Consider the following 22,278-nt stretch of genomic DNA (forward strand, 5'->3'; position numbering starts at 1 on the left):
AGCTTTGCGTTTCTGACTATATCCTTACGACAGGTGCCTAGACAGGTGTGGCCGTTTGTTCAGGACTCTTGGTGAGAATTTTCTGGTCGCCTTCCCAAAAGCTGGTCACCAGCGTGCATCCCATGAACACCGTACCATCGTATCACCAACCGTCTCACCACGCCCTCAGCGGCACTGGGTGTAGTCTTTACTTTTATTATTATCACCTCTGCCACTTTGAACGTGGCAAGTGAAGCCTCGTTATTTGGGTTTCACTTATTTGGTTGCGGCTGCGGCTGAACGCGTTTTGTACGTTCACCGCGCGCCCAGCTTTCGGGGTCCCTCCCCTCCCCGCCCCCGACCCCGCTTTGGCCGCCAGGTGGGCGGGTGGGGCCGAGCGCGCAATTCCGGGCCCCGCGGCCAGGGGGCGCTGCCACCCAAGTCCCCCACCCCGACCTCCCCGCCCCGTCCGGGCTGGGGCGGGCCGCGAAGGTCGGCGTCTTCAAGCCCTGACCTTCGCCGGAGGACCCCGCGGCAGCATGACGGTGGGAGCCAGGCTCCGAAGCAAGGCGGCGAGAGGCCTCCCGCGCCGCGGGCCCCGGGGGCGAGCGCGGACGGAGGGGGACGAGGAGGCGGCCGCCCTCCTGGAGCAGCCGGAGCGCGGGGACGAGGCGGCGAGCGGCGCGAACGCGGGGCGCCCGGGCGCCCGGGGCGCGCGCAAGGTGCACCTGGCCGTCCTCCCCGAGCGCTACGAGCCGCTGGAGGAGCCGGCGCCGGGAGAGAAGCCCAAGAGGAGGTACCGGCAGAAGCTGAAGAAGTACGGCAAGGTAGGGCCCGCGGGGTCGGGGTGCGGGCGGCCCGGGCCCCGGCGTCCCGAGCGATCGATCGCCGCGAGGGTGGGGGTCGGGTCCCCACCGTCCGGCTGCGCTCAGCCGCTCCGGGCTGCCCCTGCGTCCCCTCGCCAATAGTCGCTACTAGAGCACCAGAAAGTGTTCCTCCTGTCGTCCGGGAGGTGAGGGAAAAGGAAGTCGCAAGTAATGACAGAGGCCAAAGCAGGGCTTTCGGGGAGCACCGATGCATCCGCTCCTCTGGGGCTGGCGGGTTGGTAACATTTCCAGCGGGCCCCAACATTCCCGGTGGCTCTGATCCCCGTGAGGCTTAACCTCCCTTGTCCAGTTGGTGGGACAGAATTCCCTATTTTACAGATGGGGAATACTGAGGCATTAGCGTGGTTAGGGGACTTGTAGAAGGCGACCCAGCTGGAAAGTAGGGAGTTGGGGGCCAGTTCATCTGTTCTCTGCCAACAGTCCTCGCCAGGGTGTCCCTCCAGCTGAGAGCTGTTTGGGTTATGACCCCCAAATATTCCCACGGTTATTTCCAGGGCCTGGGAGCTCAACAGATGCGTACTTAGGCACTTGTTGGATCTCCTTTTCTCTTCTCCCAGCCGGCTGTGGGTGTATTCTGGGGCCTGCAGACATGCCATGCCTTTTGCCTTGGGTGGGGGCAGGGGAGGAGGAAGGGTGAGACAGAGAGGGGGAGAGCGAGAGAATAGGAATGTGGGATAAAATGGCAGTGTCCGCAGAGGTCAGAGCCTGAGGTGCCCAGGTGCCTCTGCCTGGAATCACTTGCAGCTGCTGCTGAGTCCGCTCCCTGGGGCGGGACAGGGCCACACAGAAGACTGTCGCAGAACTCAGGGTGTCCTGGCCAAAGGCGCCATCTGCTTTTTACTGCCTCATTATCTGTGTCATCCAGTGGCCTCTTATCATATCTAAAACCATCCAGTCTCCACTCCTAGGAACTTCGGTTTATTATCCCCTGTAAAAAGCAGTCAGCAGCTTTGGGGACAGTGCACGAGCAGCCAGTGGTACAGGTTTATTACTAAAAACTGTCAAGTCGGGACTTTCCAGCTCAGAGTCACGCTAGGACTCCTCGTGCTCTTCCTGGTCTCAGTGGAGCACCAGGAAGCAAGCCATCATTTGCCTCGGCTGGTGAAGTGGTAATGTGGACAGCTCGGGTCACAGGGTGGCCCTTGGAGGTGGTTTCTGGGAGCTCGCCACGCGTAGGGATTGTGCTAACCACTGGAGATGCAAAAATAGATACAGAGCAGTCCTGCCCCAGTGAGGTCCACACCTCCCGGGGAGATCCTGGCATAGTTGGGGCACCGCCACGGAGCCGCATGGTACAGAGTCCTCAGGAGGTTGGAAAGCTCAGGACGTTTTCTTTTTTTTTAAGTGTTTATTTAGTTTTGAGAGACAGAGCACTAGTGGGGGAGGGGCAGAGAGAGAGAGGGAGACACAGAATCCGAAGTAAACGCCAGGCTCCGAGCCTGATGCGGGGCTCGAACTCGAGCACGGGGAGATCATGACCCGGGGGGAAGTTTTATTTTAAAAAAAATTAAAAAAAAAAAAAAAAGGTGAGAGGTTGCATTGGGGGTGCTTGGGTGGCTCAGTCAGTTGAGTATCTGACTGTTGGTTTCAGCCCAAGTCATGATCTCCTAGTTCGTGCATTCAAGCTCCACATCAGGCTCTGCGTGGACAGCGTGGTCATCGGGCAGCTAGGAGAGGGTCAGAAAGAGGAAGTGTCAGTCGTGGAATAACCTTCAGCGCAAGAGGGAGAAAAATGTCCTCATGCTCTAGGTAGCAAGCAGGTAGGGACAGGGGCATTGGAGCCAGACTGCCGGGCTCAAGCCCCTGCCCCCACCACCTGTTGGTGGCTATGCCCACCCCTTTGCCTCAGTTTCCTCATCTGTAACATGGGATAAGACTAGGGTCGTAGCAAGGAGTAAATGAGTTTGTCCACGCAAAGATCTCCGAGCACACCTGGCGTGTGGAAGGGCTCTTGTGACTGTTGGCTGTTATTTCAGGGGGTGAAGGAGAGACCCTGTGTGACTTTCTTTCCTGATTATGTTTATGCTCCTTTTTATGTTTATTTATTTATTTTTGAGAGAGAGAAAGAGAGAGAGATCATGAGCAGTGGGAGAGGCAGAGAGAGAGGGAGAGAGAGAATCCCAAGCAGGCTTCACAGCCTCAGCCAAGAGCCTGATGCGGGGCTCAAACTTACAAACTGTGAGATCATGACCTGAGCCAAAACCAAGAGTCGGCTGCTTGACCGACTGAGCCACCCAAATGCTCCAGCTTTTATTGCTTTTTAATGTTCCTTTATTTTTGAGAGACAGAGGGAGACCGAGGATCCTAAGCGGGCTCTGCACTGACAGCAGAGAGCCCGACGCGGGGCTCGAACTCAAGAACCGTGAGATCACGAGCTGAGCTGAAGCCTGACGCTTAACCGCCTGAGCCACCCTGGCGCCCCTCTGGTTAGGTTTTAATGAGCTGTAACTCAGAAAAAACCTCAGTCTGTAGCTGATTGCCCACCTCAGCTTTGTGCCTGCGTCCTGACCACATTTCAAAACTGAAGGCTTGGTCTTTGTATTCAGGGGGAAATGATCTTTGTGGGCAGCTAGGTTTTGTTTGTTGGTTTGTTTGTTTTTTAACTAGAAGTGCGCAGGGAATCCCTGTCTTCCCTGGGGGTTAGTTGAATACCAGAGAACCCCCCAAAAGCCTGGCATCCTATGACAGCTCTAACAGATTACCACCAGCGCCGTGGTTTAGGTCATAGCACAAATTGTGCGGGTCTGGAGGCCAGGAGCCCGAAATCAGTCTCGCTGTGCCGAAGTCTGCAGGCTGGGCCCCGTGGGGCCTGCAGGGAAGAACCAGGCTCTTTGCTCCTTCTAGCTTCCAAAGCTTCCACATCCTCCATCACAGCTGGCACTGCATCGTCCGCAAATCTCTCCCTCTCCCTCTGCCTCTGTCATTACATTGCTTTCCGTCTGACCCCTCCTGTGTCCCTCTTGTAAGGACTGTTGTCTTTCTTCGGATCCTTTTAAATATATGGTGTTTCTTAAAAGGATTGGGCCCACTTGGATAATCCAGGACCACCTCCCCATCTCAAGACCCTTAATTTAATCACATCTGCAGGGGGCGCCTGGGTGGCTCAGTTGGTTATGACGACAGTCAGGTCATGATCTCGCGGTTTATGGGTTCAAGCCCCGCGTTGGGTTCTGTGCTGACAGCTTAGAGCGTGGAGCCTGGTTCAGATTCTGTGTTTCCCTCTCTCTGCTCATGCTCTCTCTCTCTCTCTCTCTCTCTCTCTCTCTCTCTCAAAAATAAACATTAAAAAAAAATTTTTTTTAATCACATCTGCAAAGTCCCTTTTGCCACATAAGGGCCACATAGGCACAGATTCTTGGAATTGGGGGGCGTTATTCAGCCTGCCACGCTGCCCTGTGCTCCCCCATGTCTCAACGCTTCTCTGGAGAGATTATTTGGGTTGAAAACTTGACTCAGGTCAAAGAGTTCAAAACGCCCCTCACATGACTGGTGTTAAATCAACTGGTCGTTAATAGGTATTTTACATTTCTCTGTGTCACTTTCCTCCAATCTGCTCTGACAGTGTTCCAGCTAATGAGCTATTTTAGTAGCTTTTTTCTAAAAAATTTTTAATGTTTATTTTTGACAGAGAAGGAAACAGAGTGCGAGCAGGAGAGGGGCAGAGGGAGAGGGAGACACAGAATCGGAAGCCGGCTCTGGGCTCCGAGCTGTCAGCACAGAGCCCGACCAGGGGCTCAAACCCACAGACCGCGAGATCATGACCTGAGCCAAAGTCCAGATGCTTAATGGACTGACGCACCTCAAGGAGTTTATAATTGCACTGAGGGATGCAGCAATCAGAGAACAGCAGGAGTCTTTAGACACAAAGGTGTGGGTTGTGCCCTGGAGGGAGGGAGGACCGAGTGGGCTTTCAGATTAGGCGGGTGAAGGAAGAGTTGACCCAGCCTTCAGATGATGCGGTAACTTGGCTGGAACAGAGAAGAGTGGACTTTGGTTTAAAAAACAAAACAAAGGGCACCTGGGTGGCTCGGTCAGTGGGGCATCCACCTCCCGATTTTGGCCCCAGGTCATGGTCTCACACTTCGGGAGATCGAGCCCCATGTGGGGCTCTGCGTTGATAGCGTGGGTGCGCTCCCTCTCTCAAAACAAATCACCACAGGGGAGAAATGAAACAAAGATAAATAAAAAATAGAACAAAACCAGGGGCGCCTGGCTGGCTCAGTGAGCAGAGCATGTGACTCTTGGTCTCAGAGTTCAAGCCCCACATTGGGTGTGGAGCCTACTTTGAAAAAAAAGAGGAAAGAAAACTGATCTGGTCTTAGAACTAGCAGCCTGCCTCCTGTTCCCAAGATGTCTGAATCAGCTGGAAACACACATCGCCTTGAACTGCTTGCGGGGATGATGACGTCTGTTCTGAGTCCCTACCTGTTCTTCTGTGGGGGGCGGATGTGGAGACGCGGTCACTTGCTAATCTGCCCTGAGGGAAAGAGGCACCACGATCCTTTGCGCGGGTCACCCTTTGCGCGGGTCACGGTTGTGTATGAGGGATTACGAGGTGCCTAACCCAACCCCTTTGCTTTTCTCTTCTCTTCTTAAAAATAGAATGTTGGGAAGGTCCTCACCAAAGGGTGCCGCTACGTTGTCATCGGCCTGCAGGGCTTCGCCGTGGCCTACTCCGCCCCATTCGGGGTAGCCACCAGCGTGGTCTCGTTCGTCCGCTAGTGGGCGCCGCGGGGACCGACGCGCTGGAGAAAGGATGGACGCTCTCCTGCTCCGGGAGCCTGTGAATCCGGGACCATTTCAGACCCGAACCCGCAAAATCCCTGGGGGAAGACAATGGCTTTCTTCGTTGAATTGGATGAATGCTGTGAATGGAACATCCCTGCCCATCTGCTGAGCTTCTCATGACTCTAGGACACGGGTGGCTCCGACGGATGATCCCGCAGAGTGAGGCCCCGTGTTCGGTTTGGGGTTGTGGTTTGCCCTCGGTTCCCAGGGCAGCAGAGGCGCTGTCTGGCTGTCTGTACCCCATCTCCTTCCTCCACCCCTTTGTCACCAAGAAGCAAGGAAGGAAAATCTCCGTGAAGGTCGTGATGCTTCTAAGACTGTTGATGAGACGGGTGACTGTTTAAAGTAGATGAAGCTTGTGATTCCCACCCTCCTGTGACACCAGCACGCAGCCGCTGGTGATGAGGCAAGGAGGGAGTCCAAGTGCACATACAGGCTGGGCTGCACAGGTCGCTGGAGGGAGTGCCCGCGTTGTGCCCAGGCCAGCCCAGTGTGGCTGTGTGTTTGGAGCTGCACGCCTGTGGCCGGCTGACGGTGGGCGTCCTGACTCCGCTGCTGGGCACCGTCGCCTACTCCCCACGGCTGTCCGTGCCTCTGTGCCAAGCCACCGAGGGCACTTTGTCTCGGGAGAGAAGGAGACGCTAGGCCTGGCAGGGGAAGTGTGCGATTTAGAGGAGGAACCGGGAAGTAGGAGACGGGTGTGTTGGAGGTAGACAAAGAAAGATGGCGGACAGGAGAGGTGGCAGGATGGGGGCCGGGTCTGGTGTACCGGTGCTGGGAGATCTTAGGGTGGGCTGGGCTTCCAGCTCTGGGTAGGGACCAGGGGGGCTGGGCGGCTGGAGGTGCCATGGCTGGTGCTGAAAAACCCTCTGAGGCCCATGAGCTCTCACCGGCTGCCCGTGTAGCATCCTTGTCGTTTGCTGCCAAGTTTGTCCCCAGGACAACCCACAGACCGCCATTGGACCGTTGGCCGGGGAGGTGAAAGGAGAGGAGGCTCCTCTTCCCATACCCCTCGTGATGGGCCACTGTTCCAGCTGTTTCCAGAATATCCAGAGGTCCAAAGTGATGGCTGCTGATCAGTCTGTAGAATGGGTATTAACACCTGCCTGTGGCCCCGACAAGTTTCCCAGACTCCGCAAAGGAGGTCTCCGGGTTCATGCCTCGCCGGTCAAGCCGACGAGGTGGCCCCCGGAAGTGAAGAAGGTGGGCAGACAGACGGGGACAGAAAAAGGAATGGGTGGAGGAGGAAGTTGTAGCTGGACTCAGCCTCACGTTCTGGAAACCCACGTTGCAGATGAACTTGGATCCGGTTCCTGGACCATTAGTATTTGTGAGGAAAAGAGAAAACAGACAGTCTTGTTTTAACTCAAATGAGGAAAGTTGATAATGGCACATTTTCACACATGTAAGATAAATATAGCTTGCCTGGTCACGCTGGGATTGGGGGGAGAGACGTGGTTTAGTGGGAGAGCCAGGCGGGCCTGTCCGGCCCACCAGTGACAGAAGGGGGACGGGAGGAAGCAGCCTGCCGTGAACTTGAAGGATGCCCCTCCCCAGGGGGCGGGGGGGTGGGGGGGCTGAGAAGCTCACTGAGTCCCCTGGGGGGATGGAAGTGTGACCCAGAAAGGGACCAGAGCTGCCAGGGCCTGTCCAGTGAAGACCTTCCCTACCCCACTCCCAAACTGGAGACACGATCAGACCAGACACATTTGACCCTGAAACTCCTACGGTCTGGTTAAGAATTAACCCAGAAATTTCTTAAGGCGGAACCTCGCAGGGATTGTCCTGGGAGCCAGATTCGTGTGTACAGAAGATGAACTTCTCCAAGCCGCTCAGCCTCCCCGGCGAGTGTTCACCTCCCCGGCCACCAGGCACCCGTGTGGCAGATCCCCTATCACCTGTTCTCTGTCCTCAGCTTTGTTTTTTTAACATCAGGGTCCACGCCCCACTGGGAATTGAGTTTTAGAGCTTTGCTTTTACACGCTTGAAAGAGGCTTCTTTTGTATCCTTTTCTTGCCCTGTTATGTAAATAAAACCCTCAACTTGTGTAATGTTTCTGTGTGTAACGAGTTTTTCTCCCCCCTCACTTTCTGACCTTGCCCCCCCAGAGACTCCCGCAGCCTCCCGCCAAGGCTAACTTGTGCAGCAGGTGAGGGCCAGTCAGGCAGCACAAGGAGCCTAGTGCTCCTCCAAGGCCCAAGGGGAGGGAGAGGGTCCCTATTCGCCAGAACTCTGCTTGGGTGTTAAGGGGAGGGGGGGAAGGGGGGAGGCAGGGGGTTGTCTAGAAACCCAGCAGGAAAGGTTTCCAGCTCACATGTTTGTCATACATAAGTGAACATTTCCAGAACCTCCCATTGTTCAAAACCAGCCTTTGTGCTCCAGAGCCAAAACATGTAACTCGAAGATAGAGGCTGGGTATGAAAAAGGAAGGTGGTTTCTTACTTTGCCAGGCAGAGGGGGCTGCAGCCAAACAGTGCCCCCAGGACTGCAAGCACCCCCCCCCCCCCAGGGTAAAGGGTTGAGGAGTTTGAGAGGAAAATATAGGACCTGTATTTTCTGAGAGACATTTTACTCACTAGATTACCTCTATATTATAAAAGGATAGAACTCGGGGCGCCTGGGTGGCTCAGTTAAGCATCCAACTTCCGGCCCGGGTCATGATCTCATGGTTCGTGGGTTCGAGCCCCTCTGTGCTGATAGCTCAGAGCCCGGAGCCTGCTTCAGATTCTGTGTCTCCCTCTCTCTGTGCCCCTGCCCTGCTCATGCTCTCTCTCTCTCTCAAAAATAAACATTTAAAAAAATAAATAAAAGATACACTCAGGAGCAGCTGGACGGAAGCGATGCGTAGGGCAAGGTACGGGCACAGAGCTCCCATGCCTCTCCAAACGCCTCTCTCCGCAGATCTCTGTGTGCTCCCAACCTGCAAGATCTCCCGAACCCTGTTTTCACAGAGGCTTCTTTACGTAGGATAATTGACTAAATCATTAGCAATTAGTAACAATTCAATCTGCATCCCCTTTCCTCTCCTGGGAGTCTGGAGGGAAGTGGAAAGTTCCAACCACGTAATCGTAATCTTCGGGCAACCTGCCCAAAACCTCAGGTTACCTGGGGGGCTTCCTCATTAGCATAACAAAAGACACCTTGCCTGCTCTCCAGATTCCAGAAGGCGGGGCACCTGGGTGGCTCAGTCGGTAGAGCGGCTGACCGTTGCTTTTGGCTCAGGTCATGATCTCACCTTTCGTGGGTTCAAGCCCCGCGCCTGGCTCCGCGCTGACTGTGCAGAGCCTGCTTGGGATTCATTCTCTCGCTTCTTCTCTCTGTCAAAATGAATAAATAAACTTAAACAAAAAAAAATTCCAGAAGGGTTTTAGGAGCTTGTGTCCAGAACAAGGACTAAGACCAACTATAGATTTATTATAAATCACCGCATTAGGGGCGCCTGGGTGGCGCAGTCGGTTAAGCGTCCGACTTCAGCCAGGTCACGATCTCGCGGTCCGTGAGTTCGAGCCCCGCGTCGGGCTCTGTGCTGACAGCTCAGAGCCTGGAGCCTGTTTCCGATTCTGTGTCTCCCTCTCTCTCTGCCCCTCCCCTGTTCATGCTCTGTCTCTCTCTGTCCCAAAAATAAATAAACGTTGAAAAAAAAATTTTTTTTTAAAAAAAATAAATCACCGCATTACAGGAAGGTAAAGAGAACCGGAGTGGTTCTGGGTAGGGGAGCCCTCGGATCATCAGGCGGTTCGGAGGTCATGTGTGGCAACCTGCTGTTGGGCATAAAGCAAAGCTGGAAGTGGGGGACCTTGATGTCTTCAGCCACTTCCAAATCACCCTGCTGTGCCTCTGCCCGGCACATGCTCTTTGTCAGACAGCCTCCAAGTGACATGTGTCATCAAGAAGCACCCAGAAGCAAAACTGGAGCTCAGGCCTCCTGTGCCTTCCCCGGGTCCTCCTGGGCATGGCGGTGCCCTCAGCAGAAGATGGTCGTGGGGCTGGGAGAGCCTCACAGGAGTTTTAGACTCAGGCAGCTGCTGTTTTGGAGTTTGTACCTACGATGTCTTCCCGCCCCCAACCCCCGCTCCTGACTCTGCAGGACTGACCAACTGAAATTAACTTTGTGACGCCATCCCCCCCCCAAAATGTTTTGAAAACTGTATAGATCTTCCTGCAAATTAATTTTAAAATACAAATGATGTTCAGAATTAAAGGGGTCAAATGCCCTCCGCATCTTGGAAGGGATGTCTTTGAGAGATTCTGTGGTTTGGCCAAAAGCCTGAGAAAAACAATCTCAAACTCCCTCAACTGTTCATGGGAAACGTGGGAAAAAATCATAATATGTGGGATTTTTTTTTTTTTTTCCTTTTTAGGAGGCGAGGTTTTTGAACCAAACCACCCCCCCCCCCCCCCCCGTGACCTTCATAGCCAAGGGGAAAGGAGGTATCCTCAGATTTTCTGGAAGGCTCAGGGCCAGAGCCCCCTAGGTGCGAGAGCCACAAAGGGCAGGGCCTGGAGGAGGAAGAAAGGGCAGAACAGAGATTTGGTTGCTGGACGCACTAGGCCCGATCTCCCCGGAGGGGGTGCCCAGCACCTTCCAGTCTGCACCATCTAGGACACAAATTAGGGTCAGAACTCAACACCTCCAGGGCTGGCTCTGCTGGTTTTTGTTTTTTTTGGTTTCTTTACAGGCGTTTCTCAGGTGATTTGCTTGCATAACCTGTAGACAAGGCTGTAAACAAGTGCGGCTGGTTCAAAGTTTACACAGAAATGAGAGCGAAAGTGCAGAGGGAACTAAGAACAAACCCTTCCTTTAATTCCAGAGCAAAGGCCTTCTGCCCAGACCTGCTTTCCTCATTCAAAATGGAGGGAAGTCATCTGGTTTTGTTTCCCTCCCTACAAGAGAGAGAGAGAGAGAGAGAGAGAGACGTTTGGAATCGCTGCAGAAGTAAAAAGGGGTGAGCTAACACCTTTTTGGGCTGCTTTGCAAGGGACTCACCTGCTGGAAAAAACACTGTCGGGGTTTATCTGACTCCGTTGTTGAAAGAGCCCGGAGTTGGGTATTCTTACCATGCCCACACTCGGAGCCAGGAAGCAGGGGCACTCTCCGCTGTGAATGATGGGTTGTGTATTTTGAGATCTTGAGCATTAAGGAGAAAAAGAGCATGGAAGTTATTTACGAACTTCCTTCATTGCCGCTATTTTTCCATGCCAAAGCCAGTCTGAATTTCACTTTCGGCGCTTTCATTTCAGGAAGTCAGGGAGCCATGCCCCCGGTCCCACAAGCCCGGGATTCCACGTGCTCCCCCAGATTCTGCGGGCTCCCTGGGGTTGCACGTGCTCCGCGGGATCCCTCGTGCTCCCACAGATTTCACGTGCTCCCCAGCACGCTGCCAGCTCCACGGGTCTCAGCTCTGCGGCCCCACGGCGGCATCGGAGAGGAGGACCAGGACGCGGTCGACCAGCGATGAGGCGCTGTGCCGGCCGGGTTAACCCCATCCTTATGTTTGATTCTGGGGCCAGGAGGCCGTGAAACCGGGTCCCACGCTGTGCTCTTTCAGCCACTTGGAGCTGCCCCTCACTCGCGTTCCTCTCCGACTCCTTCACCGCGAGTGACCGCGAGGAAGAGGGAACTTCCACCGCAATCACATCCAGCTCGCGTTCCTGGTCCCGATAACGTGATCCAAGAAGGCAGTTAGAAACTGCAACACGAGACTTGAGGTATTCACCAGCCCGTCATACCACGAATGTCTGAGATGCTGAGATTGCTTAGATGCTGCTTTACCAAAGGCAGGGCACAGAGTGTAGAGGCTGCTTTTAGGCAACAGGCTTCAGCGATGCAAACTCCAGTGATGGAATCTTGAGCGAGGCCAAAGGGCCCGCAGCGACCAGAGAGCATGCAAACAGGCTCACTAAGCACACCCACCCCAGAATGGCCACAGGCCCTAACTGGCCAAAAAAGGGAAAATTACATAGATCCCCATACTCGGCTCACTCAGTCCTGTGACTATAGCCCCGCCTCCCCACCACTGCTTGGAGACCGACAGTCTCTCCTTTGCTGCCCTGCCGGCTGCTCCCATGAAGTGTGGGCAATGAACTCTTTTGTTCTGCTTCGGGTGAATTCTTTCACCACTAGCTGCAGCCGCCCCTACCCAACTGGGATGTCCCACATTTTGTGGCACCTCATCCAATCGCAGCGCCCCACACAGAGGGCAGGACGGGGCTGGGCCGGGGAAGGGGTCTGTGACCCCAAGTCAGTGTGGTTGCATTTACCATATTTGCCACACTTCCTTGGTGTGGTTTCTGCAGCCACAGTTACTGTTCCCTGGAGCCAGACCCCCATGGGGCCAGGGGCCAGGTGCCCAAGCCCAAGCCCCGAGGCTAGCAGGAAGCTGCCCAGCATAACGGAAAAAGCACTGGAATCAGACAACCCGGCTTCCAATCCTCTAGCCGTGTAACCTTGGACAAGTTCCACAACGCCTTGGAATTTCAGGCTTCGGTTTGGTTTCTTTTGTAAAGTAGAGGAAGTAATACCTGCTTCAGAGGCATATTTGGAAGATCAAATATGGAGTGTATTGAGAACTGAGCGTGCAGGATGTTGAGTGCAGGATGTTGAGCGTGCAGGAAGGAGTGCACCTCCTTCCCCAGGTGCCCCTAGCTGAAAGTCAGCCGGCTGTCTGTGACCCATGGACATGTGCCGGGAGGGAAAGAAAACCTAGGCGAGTTGGGGTGGGGATGAAAGAGGACAGGGGTCAGAGGACATCTAACCTCTGAGCCACCCAGGCACCCCAAGGCTGCCTTCATTTTGACCTCGAACGTTTTAGTTGAGCTCTTCTTCCCAGCTTGTCTCTCAACTCAAGCCAAAGACCCTGTGGGCGAAGCATCCCAGGACGAGACAATGACTGACTTAACCTTAACTGCCTACCTGCCCGTCTCCACCCACCTTCGCCTCACATTTTCCTTACATAAACCTGGAACCATTTTCGGCATTTTGGAGATACCCTTGGAGGTCCTAGTCCACTCTTTTCCCCGCGGTGGCCTCCCTGAAATAAATTCCTTTCTCATTTCACCCCTACTTGCTTCTCCACCTCTGGATTTTGTCAATGGCAGGTGGCCCAACCTGCTCTGTTTGGATGCCCCCCTTTCCCAGCCAGGTGCTCTTGTACTCCAACCGGCTATGGGGGGGTGGGGGTGAGGAGGGAACTGGTGGGAGACGGGGAGACACAGCTGCCTCCTCATCCACTGTTAGCGTTTTCCTCTCTTCCCTCTAAACTCATCCTTTATCCACTGGGAATGGCTTCCAGGTTCCTGACGGGAGCAGAGCCCCTGCCTTCCCTTTACTTCAAACAAACCCAGTTGGAGCTGCCCAAGAGCTGGGGTGGGAGCAGGGGCTCCAGAGCAGCTTATCTGAGTCAGGTGGCTCCGAGGTGGCAGGAAACGGGTTGTTTGTAGCTTTCTTTTTCCTGCCATTCCAGACGAGGAGGACTTTGCACTTTCACCCTGAACTCGGTTGTTTGCCCCGTGGCCTCATTTCCCAATATCCAGCCTGGTCTTATTTGTAACCTGGGGTTGCAGAGGAAGTCCCGTCAACTCCTCTGTGCACAGTGTTCAAAGGACGAACCGGCAGCTTGAAGACCCCTGGGAAAGCTCAGGGCTCTCAGGAGGGTGGCCGGGGGGGGGACACCGTCATGGCTCACGGCAAACACGCAGCGGACCTACCAACTCAGTAATAACGGTTATGAGGACCAGGACAGCAAATACGCACTTTCAGTAATCCCCCGAGGTGGCTCTACACCCCAATGTGGTCACTCACTTATTCAGCAAATAAGCTTTGTGCACCTGCCATATGCTGGCACATGCTAGGTGGCCGGGCTGCTCCATGGGGAGGCAGCGGGAGGGGGCGGTTGTAGCTATGTGTCCTGGGTTCACGCTGCCCCGGTTGGAGGGTGGCGCGCGGGTCGGGTCGTTGTTAGGAGTGTGCGGAGAGCACAACGGAGTCCCTCTGATTAGGGAAACGGTTAACATCAGGCGGGGAGAGAGAAGGGACTTTCAGGGAGGCAGACTGTAGCTGCAGGTGGGAGGCTGAAGAAGCAGATGGGGTTCTCCCCGTATAAAATCCTTTATGGGCACCCTCCCCCCATTATCCAGGGCATAAGCAGGGGGGATCTAAATAAGACAGGCAATCTAACCCTAAGGCGATAGATGCGGGCTCTTGGCTGTCCCCTAACCACCTTACACCTGGGTTAGGGAGTGATGACCTGTGAGTCTGACCGCAGATGCTCACCCCTTTAAACCGGGAGACGCTGTATGGCCGAAGGAGTGGAATGTCCAACCCCTAAGGCCCCTCTGGAGGGGCCTGTTCACCGTCTACCCCCACTGCCGTAGAGGTAGCCGAGGCGGGTCCCTGGATTCACTACAGCAGAGTGAAGCCGGCATCTCGAAACCGGGAGTGCGTTCCTGATCCCGCAACACCATGCGAGCTCACCACACTGAGAAGCAGTCTGCAACCCCAGAGGCCCTGGACGCCGCAGCCCGGCTTTAGTCACTCCGGAAGCTGACTTACCTATGCCCGGCAGAAGCTTGAGGAATCGTGGTCCGGTGGAACAGACAGACTGTTCTTATTTCCTATGTCTGGTCCCTTACTGCGATGCACTGTCACCCTTGTTTCTTGCTGTTACTGTGACTCTTGCTCTACTCTTCACCATAGACTCGGCAGAGGCCGCCTCCACCGGCTGGGAATATGGTGAGAGGTTTCTGTCAGCACTCACCCGCCTTTTGGGGATAGGATGCTTCGTTGGCATCAGCATGGGGGATCAGTGGCCATGGGAGGCTAGAGAATTAGATCCCCGTGAGCCTTATAATGGGACAGAATACCCCAGCCCTACTACCGGGGTTTGACTCCTCAAAGCTTCAATTATTGGGGAAAAAAAAAAACTGTCTTGCCCGGTGGGGAAGGAAGTTCACTGCTTCTGTTGGAAGCTGAAGATGCCTAGGCCAAAGGTTTTATAACTCAACTTCCTGGGAAACCCAATGGTGGGGGGACCCCAGATCACCTTGAGCCACATCCCCACCCCTTGTCTAACTTCTCATCTCCAAAAGCCTGGGACAATGTCAATGGAGCCATCGAATGGCGGGCCCCAGGGGGACTAGACTGCGTATGTGGAAGCACAGCCTGTACCGTACTTCCCTCAGGGTGGTCAAGGTCATGTGTGCTGGGAACTATTTGTCCATCTTTCTTCCTGATCCCACTTGCCAGAGGGGGACATTTGGGAGTCCAAGTGTAGGGAGACAGGGAGACTCAAAGGAAATGACATGTTCTACAAACTGGCAGTTGGAAAGATGACGAATGGCCTCCCGAGTATGTAATTCAATATTTGGCCCTTCTGCCTGGGCAGAGGACGGGTCCTGGGGCTACCGCACTCCCATTTATGCGCCAAACTGCATAATCAGACGGCAAGTAGCTGTAGAAATTATAACCAATGAAACTGCCAGAGCTCTTAACTTACTAGCCAAGCAGAAAACCAAAATGCACAATGCCTTCTATCAAAATCGCTTAGCCTTCGATTTCCCACTTGCTTCCGAGGGAGGAGTTTGCAGAAAGTTTAACCTGAGCAACTGCTGCCTGCGGATAGTTGCTGATGGAAAAGTCAGAGAGGAGACCACAGATCGAATGAGAAAGGCTGCTTGAGTCCCAGTCCAGACCTGGAAAGGTTGGGACCCCAGGGAGTTATTCGGAGGATGGTTTTCAACCCTTGGGGGATTCAAATCCCTCCTGGAATTATCCTCTTGATTTGGAGAGCTTGCTTAATCCTACCTTGCCTAGCTCCCCTGGCTATATGGTCGGCCTCCAGCCTCACTGAGGCAAAGGTCGAAAGAAAAACAGCCGTGCATGTGATGATGTTATGAAAATATCAACCTCTAAATCAAGATGATGCTCTTTGACTCAAAACGGGGGTGGGGTGGGGAGGGTGGGGACCGAGCATCAAAGGGAGGGAATGTGGTAGGGTCCCCTCCCTAAGGAATGTGGTGAGCAAAGACCTCAAGATAAAGGAAGACAACCTGGCTAAGTGCATAGGTGACATCCCTCACGACCCTGTAACAGGAGACCACCCGATCAGACTGTACGTCTCATACGTTACCCATATATAGGAGACAGGGAAGTAGAAAGAGCGGAAAAGTTTACACCACGTGGTGTTGGGGGCTCGGTTTTTTGGATACAAACCCTCTGAGCCCGTGTCGGCACCAATAAAGCTGCTTCCCGGAAAGAGAAGTCTCGGTGTCACGACTCTCTGGGTGAGAACCCTGCTACAACTCACGTCAAGCACTGATGCAAACTGTAAAAGGTACCCAGCTACGAGATCTCACCAAGACCAGCACCAGCTGACAACACCCCAGAACTCGTAACAAGCAGAAGCAGAGGAGGTCCGTAGGGGCAGAGACTGATAAATCCCTCTAAAAAAGAAGGATTAAAGAAAAAAAATTTTTTTTACGTTTATGTGTTTTTGAGAGAGGGAGAGACAGAGCGCAAGTGGGGGAGGGGCGGAGAGGGAGGGAAGCAGGCTCCAGGCTCTGAGCTGTCAGCACAGAGCCTGACTTGAGGCTCGAACCCACAAGCGGTAAGATGCTGACCTGAGCTGAGGTCGGACGCTCAACCGGCTGAGACCCCCAGGCGTCCCTAAAAAGGGAGGATTTTTGCAGCAAACTGTCAGCCTCCTCAGACACGACCCTCTCTGACCATTTCGGAAAGGCAGCTGCCGCCGAAGGCTCTGAACAGAACTGAGATCCTTCCCTGCTTGAACATAGCAAGCACGGGTGCCGAGAGCTGACCTGGACCGGACTGAGGCCTTATCTCAACTGCGAACCCACGGGCTGACTTCGAGTCTGGTTCCTTAACTTCCCACTCTCTGGGTTATCTTGTTGTGTGATTCTTATGTTCTGCTCTGTGCACCGTGTAAGAAGCCGAGTTAGTCACGTGGCGAAATGTCATTGAGTCTGGAATCCTGAACCTGCTTCTGATCACGTCCACCTTGCTTTATGACTGAATACGGCGGACGCTGTGGAAAGACCCAATCTGTGTGTGCGCCTTCATAGCTTGCTCGTGACAGAGGTGCCGTGGGATCAACCCCCAAGAGAAGGAGGCAGGACTGGGCAGAAGGAGCTGAGGCCCAACACGGGCCTCAGCCCGCCCATAGGAACGCTGAAGCTAGAATGGCCTTACAGGGTTGACCTGACTTGCTCCACGATGGCCAGGCCTTAATGCCCCATGCTGGGCAGTCCCCGGATGGGGGCTACCCTCTGGCTCTCCAGAGCTGAGGCAATCTTAAAAGCACTCTTAGCTGAGAAGCTGGCTGCAGACCTTCCCAGGAGCGGGGGCAGAGTCCTTCCTCGAAGGCCGATCTGGGTAGCACATCTGGGCGTCGACCAAGCGGGCTTTGCAATCTGACTCCACAACTCACTCCCTGTGTGACCTCGGGCAAGGGGCTCAACCTCTCTGAGTCACGGTTTGCCCATCTGGCGAAAGGGGGTGATAACTGTACCCACTTTGTAGTTATCGGGAGGATATTAATTCTCACAACAGGGAAACCCATAGAAAGAGCTCTCAATGTCACTGTGATTGTTATTATTTCTGGAAATTAAAAAAAAAAAAAAAAAAGTAAGGTCTGGCCTTGAGGGAACTTTTATTTGATTATTTGGTTTCAATTATAGTCCAGCGTGAAGAGTGCCTTCCTGAGGAGATCAGAAATGGCCCCAGACCCTCTCTTGGGAAGGCTCCCCAAAAGGCAGGGATGTCAAAGCTGGGACCTGCGAGTCGAGCACGAGCTGTCCAGGCAGAGGGGGGAGAAGGGGTGGGGAGGAAAGAGGGTTTCGGGCAATGGGAGTAACATCTGCAAAAGCCCAAAGGGGAGAGAAAAGAGCATGACGGCGTGGCTGCAGAGGGGCATCCAGGGGGTGGCGGGGAGGGGACAGCAGCCCCTCCCTGAGTCATGAACACTGACCTTGGCAAAGGGAGGCCTTTACAGAGGAGATGCTTTCAGCCGTGAGCATGGCCTGTCCCAGTCTGGTTAGCTGGGGCTGGAACCAGGCAGCGAGGATGTTCCGGGCCTTGGAGGTGAAGGCTGCTGGGCAGAGACTTGCCATGACCTCCAAGGCCGGGAGTGTGGGCCGGTGGCCCCTGCCTTGGAGCCCTGCTGAGGCCCTGGGCTGTGAGGTCCTTATGGGCACTTGGCAGGGAACGTCCTGCCCGGCTGGGGACTGGCAAGCATCCGCTGCTAACACAGAACTCTAGAGGGAGAAGGGGTCTAGGTGTTTCCTTCCACTGGCTTCCAGCCCCGGGAAGTAATCTGAGCACTGTACAAGGAGTTAGGAAACCCTTGAACCGGTCACTTTACCTCTCTGGGTCTGGGTATGGTTGAAGCGGATGGTGCATTATTAGCAACCTGTTGCCCTGGTATCCTGAGTCTGAGGGATTTTCTTGCAGCTTCTTCCCTCTTACAAAATCCCATCTTGTTTACTTTGATCCTTGCTTATCTTTTCTTTCTTCAAGGGGGCCATTTCCTATTCCTCCTTCCTCTTGACCTCTTAAGGAGCTCTCAAGGCCACTTCGACAATCAGCCGCCTCCTCTCCTCCGCCCCCTGAGAAGGAATCAGAAACAATAGGCATCATTTCCCCAGCAGCCTCTGTCCCGTGTCAAGAAGAGCTATCAAGTTGTTTTCTGGCACCGTTGCTGTTTTCCCCAAGCTCACCACACCCTCTGCCCTGCTGTCCCTCGTGACCTGGCTTCCCCACGACGGGCCAGCAGAGGCCTAGCCCTGGCCTTTGCCCCAGCCCTTCTGTCAGCGGCCTCCCAGCCCTGACCTGGGAACTTTGCTCCTCTCGGGAGGCTCAGCTCAATGCCGCCTCCTCCATGAAACCTTCCCTGATCTCAGCTGCTGGAATGAATCAGTTCTTCCTGCATGTCCTGGGTCTAAGCCTTCCTTTTATTCTGCTCTATATTGGCATCAATTGATAACACCTGTGATTCTCCGTGCTGTCCCCGGCCTGAGGTTTGCATACAGTAGGTGCTGGATGAGTGATGGGGGGGGGGGAGGGGTGCAGAAAACCAAGGAAGAAAAGAAATGATGCAGATCTTTATAGAAAGTTTTGTGGTGCATCTAGAGAAAAACTGATCCCTACTTACGGCTTTATGTACAACATAAAACACAAAATCTGTGGAGTGTGCGTGAGCCCCAACAATTCCACGGGACAGCTCTGCTTAGGCACAAGGAAGTAGGCTATTAACAAGGTATCCCTGTGTGATCGCTGGCAGCACTAGAAAAGTCATCTGGGAGGAACCTGCTGCTGCACTCAGCTGCCCCTTGTCCTGAGTATGTGTGGGTGGTGGGGACACTGACCAGGCCGTTCACGGGTCTGGTCACGGGGGCTGCCCTAGGTATGATCGGGAAGTGAGTGGAGTTTGGCCTGACTGAGGCGCAGCAGGACGGCCAGAGGGAGTGGAGGGTGCAGGGTAGCCTGGGAGGGGACGAGCTCGGGGAGCTGGGAACAGGCCATCGTGCAGGCCACGGGGGTCATGGTGGTGACAAGGCTCTTGTTCAGAGTGAGGCAAGGCGCCACTGCTTGTCTGCTTTGAGCAGACAAGGGCAGGGCCTGACTTCTGGGATAACGGCGCCTTATGGTGAGGGACTGTCGTCAGCCCATTTCACAGATGAGAAGGCTGAAGCAGAGGAAGCGAGTGGCCCGATCCCCGCCCACCCCACTGGGGGATGTGGTTCTCCGTCCTAGCGCCCTGCTTCCCGCCATCCCACTGTGCGGTTACCGGTCCCTCTTATTGGTCGCTTGCTTGTCTGAGGCCTCACTCCCACCACTGGAATGTAGGCTCCGTGACAGCTGGGACAGTGTGGTTCACTGCTGCATCCTGGGTGCCTTGGACAATGCCTGTTACATAGCAGGAGCTCAGCGAGCCTTTGCTGATGTGTGGACAAAGACAGACAGCCCGGGGGGGTGGGTGGGGGGGGGGCTGGTGTTCTGGGTGATGTTCTCTGGAGAGCTGAGCACTCGAGGTTCCCTGGGGAATTCCTGGGGCTCTGAGCCAGCCTGAGGCCACATATGCGGGTTTCCGCCTGGGACCTCTCCCTGCCCCACTATGGCGCCGTATCTTGGAGAGTCAGAGAAGGGTGCCTGGCTGTGTGACACCCTTCGTTCATTCTTCCTTCTTTCTCGTGCTCAGTCACTCACGGTTGTCCAACCAGTGTTCCTTGAGCACTCCTCTGTATACTGGACTGGAGTGGCTCACCAGTGACCAACACTGTGGCTGGTGCCTGTCCCCTTGGACTTTGGCAGCGAGGGTAAAGGAAGAGGAAGCTTTTATGGGTTCTTAGAATAGGGTGAGGGAAAGGTGATGGAGCCCACTCCATGGTGAAAAGCCACCCCTAGCTGCGGCGGGGACAGGGCGGGCCTAGGGTGGGCATCGGGGGGGGGGGGGGCAGGGGGGCGGAGTCTCTGGGTTGCTCGGGAGACGGAGTAGCCTGGGCGAGGAGAGGGTGAGGGCTCCCTGGAGCCCCGCTGGGGACACAGAAGGGACAGGATTTGCCAAGGTGGGTGTAGGGATGAAGGAAAGAGAGGAATCAAAGAACTCACTTGGATTCTGGCCTGAGCCACAGGGAAGGCACCGGCTGGGGGGGGAGAAGTACAAGAATGCCAAGAGTCTTTTGAGTTCAAGGCCAAGACTGCTGTTTATTTGTTTAATTTCTACAATGCCTCTTCTCTGGGCCAGAAAATACAATGTGCAAGGCCAGGCCCCAGGGTTTTCTGCTGCAGCCATGGTATTTCCTGTGCCCTTGTTGTTACTTTTACGCTGGAACCTGGGGGAGTCACGTGAGCAGCCCGGTCCCTGACCTTGGCCTCCTGTGGCAGAAAGGGGACTCAATGTACACACTCTCCCCGCTGGTGTCTCCTGGCACTGGGGTCTGCTGAAGGGCACATCCCAGGCCCTCCGGGCAGGAGGAAGGGAGATGCCTTAGGTACATGCGCTCGAGGCGGGGCTGGGCGGGGAGAAGTACACTCGTGCCTGGGTGGGATGCACGCCCTGCTAGGTGTTTAATGTCACATGGGATTTAATCCTCATAACAACCCAACCACACAGGTATTATCCTCACTATTTAAACAGGAAAACCGAGGGGGAGAGGCCTCACCAAGTGCATCAAGCCTTACAGGAGATTGCTCAGGCCAGGCGGATCCCAAACCCCACTCCCGCAGTCATGCTTTTCCTTCTCCGGGAATGTGAGACACTTTTTCTGCTCTGGTCCCCCTCTCACCCCAAACCCCCAGCCCCACATATCCTATTCTGGTGGACTGTACTCCAGATGGCTCTCCAGTAGTACCTGTCTTCCCACTTGAGGGTCTGTGGGTCCTCCATGTTGTTTTTGACCCAAACTCAACACAGAAGCTTCCAGAGTGACAAGTGGCTCTTTTGCCCGAACAAAGAGATGTCTGTGCTGTGGCTAACATCACCTGCTGTATCTGGATTAACATGTGCGGGGAAGCTGAAACTCATTTTTGCTTGATGTTAGGTCACTAAGCAAGCCACTTGGCTTAAAGGGGTGTGACTCTTTCTTGGGCACCGGGGTGGCTCAGTGAGTTAAAGCATCTGACTTCAGCTCAAGTCGTGATCTCACGGTTTGTGAGTTTGAGCCCCACATCGGGCTCTCTGCTGTCAGTGCAGGGCCCACTTTGGATCCTCTGTCCCCCTCTCTGTCTGCCACTCCCCTGCTCGTTCTCTCTCTCCCTCTCTTAAAAATAAATAAAACATTAATAAATATATATATTTTTAAAAGGTGCGACTCGGGGCACCCGAGCGGCTCAGTCGGTTGGACATTCAACTTCGGCTCGGGTCATGATCTCACAGTTGATGAGTTCAAGCCCCACATCAGGCTCTGTGCTGACAGCTCAGAGCCTGGATCCTGCTTCAGATTCTGTGTCTCCCTGTCTCTCTGTCCCTCTCCCGCTTGCTGGCACTCTGTCTCTGTCTCTCTCTCTCTCAAAAATAAATAAATAAACATGAAAAAAAAAAGGTGTGACCCTTTCAATGGGGTCTTTGATTGGTGTGGGTCTTGGAGACCATGGCTCTGAATTCACTCCAACTATTGGGAATCACCTTGCTTATAGTTATCATCATAACCTCCCTGGTGCAGTGTATCCTCACAAAAGCTTTCAATGCCTATTTGCAGCCAGTAAGTACCAAGCGGATGATCTCCCTGAGCCTGGAAGAGAAGTGAAGGTAACGGCTGACTTGGGGTTTGCAAACCTGAAGTTGCAGCCTGTGAATATCACAAAGAATCGGCAAGAAACATCACGACCTGTGAATACCACACAGATGATCCATACACGCTGTGGGAGCGGAGCCGAGAGTGGCTCCAGTGCCTCCAATTCTGATCACCCCTCTCGGTTAAGAGCATCTGATCAAAGGGGGCAAATTGCTAAAAAGAAAACCACAGGCCTCAAATGGCATCACTTGGGCCAAGTCACCAAACCGGGGCTTGGTACCTAATCTAATTGCAGCTTCAACCTTCCCCAGAAATTTAAGTCTTAACACTCAGTGGGGGATTTTCTGATCAGTGCCCCAGGGAATCTGTCACACGG

At 54.4% G+C, this 22,278-nt stretch overlaps 1 protein-coding gene across 1 annotated transcript; it reads left to right on the forward strand.

Moving 5' to 3' along the window:
- Positions 1–469: 469 nt before the first annotated feature.
- On the forward strand, positions 470–7,705 carry CF1H1orf115 (chromosome F1 C1orf115 homolog). Its single transcript, XM_030302503.1, has 2 exons — positions 470–806; positions 5,469–7,705. Exons 1-2 carry the CDS (start codon positions 519–521, stop codon positions 5,586–5,588), a joined length of 408 nt encoding a protein of 135 aa, XP_030158363.1. The 5' UTR covers positions 470–518; the 3' UTR covers positions 5,589–7,705.
- Positions 7,706–22,278: the final 14,573 nt, after the last annotated feature.

This window comes from Lynx canadensis, chromosome F1 (genome assembly GCF_007474595.2).
Source record: "Lynx canadensis isolate LIC74 chromosome F1, mLynCan4.pri.v2, whole genome shotgun sequence".
Classification (NCBI taxonomy): domain Eukaryota; kingdom Metazoa; phylum Chordata; class Mammalia; order Carnivora; family Felidae; genus Lynx; species Lynx canadensis.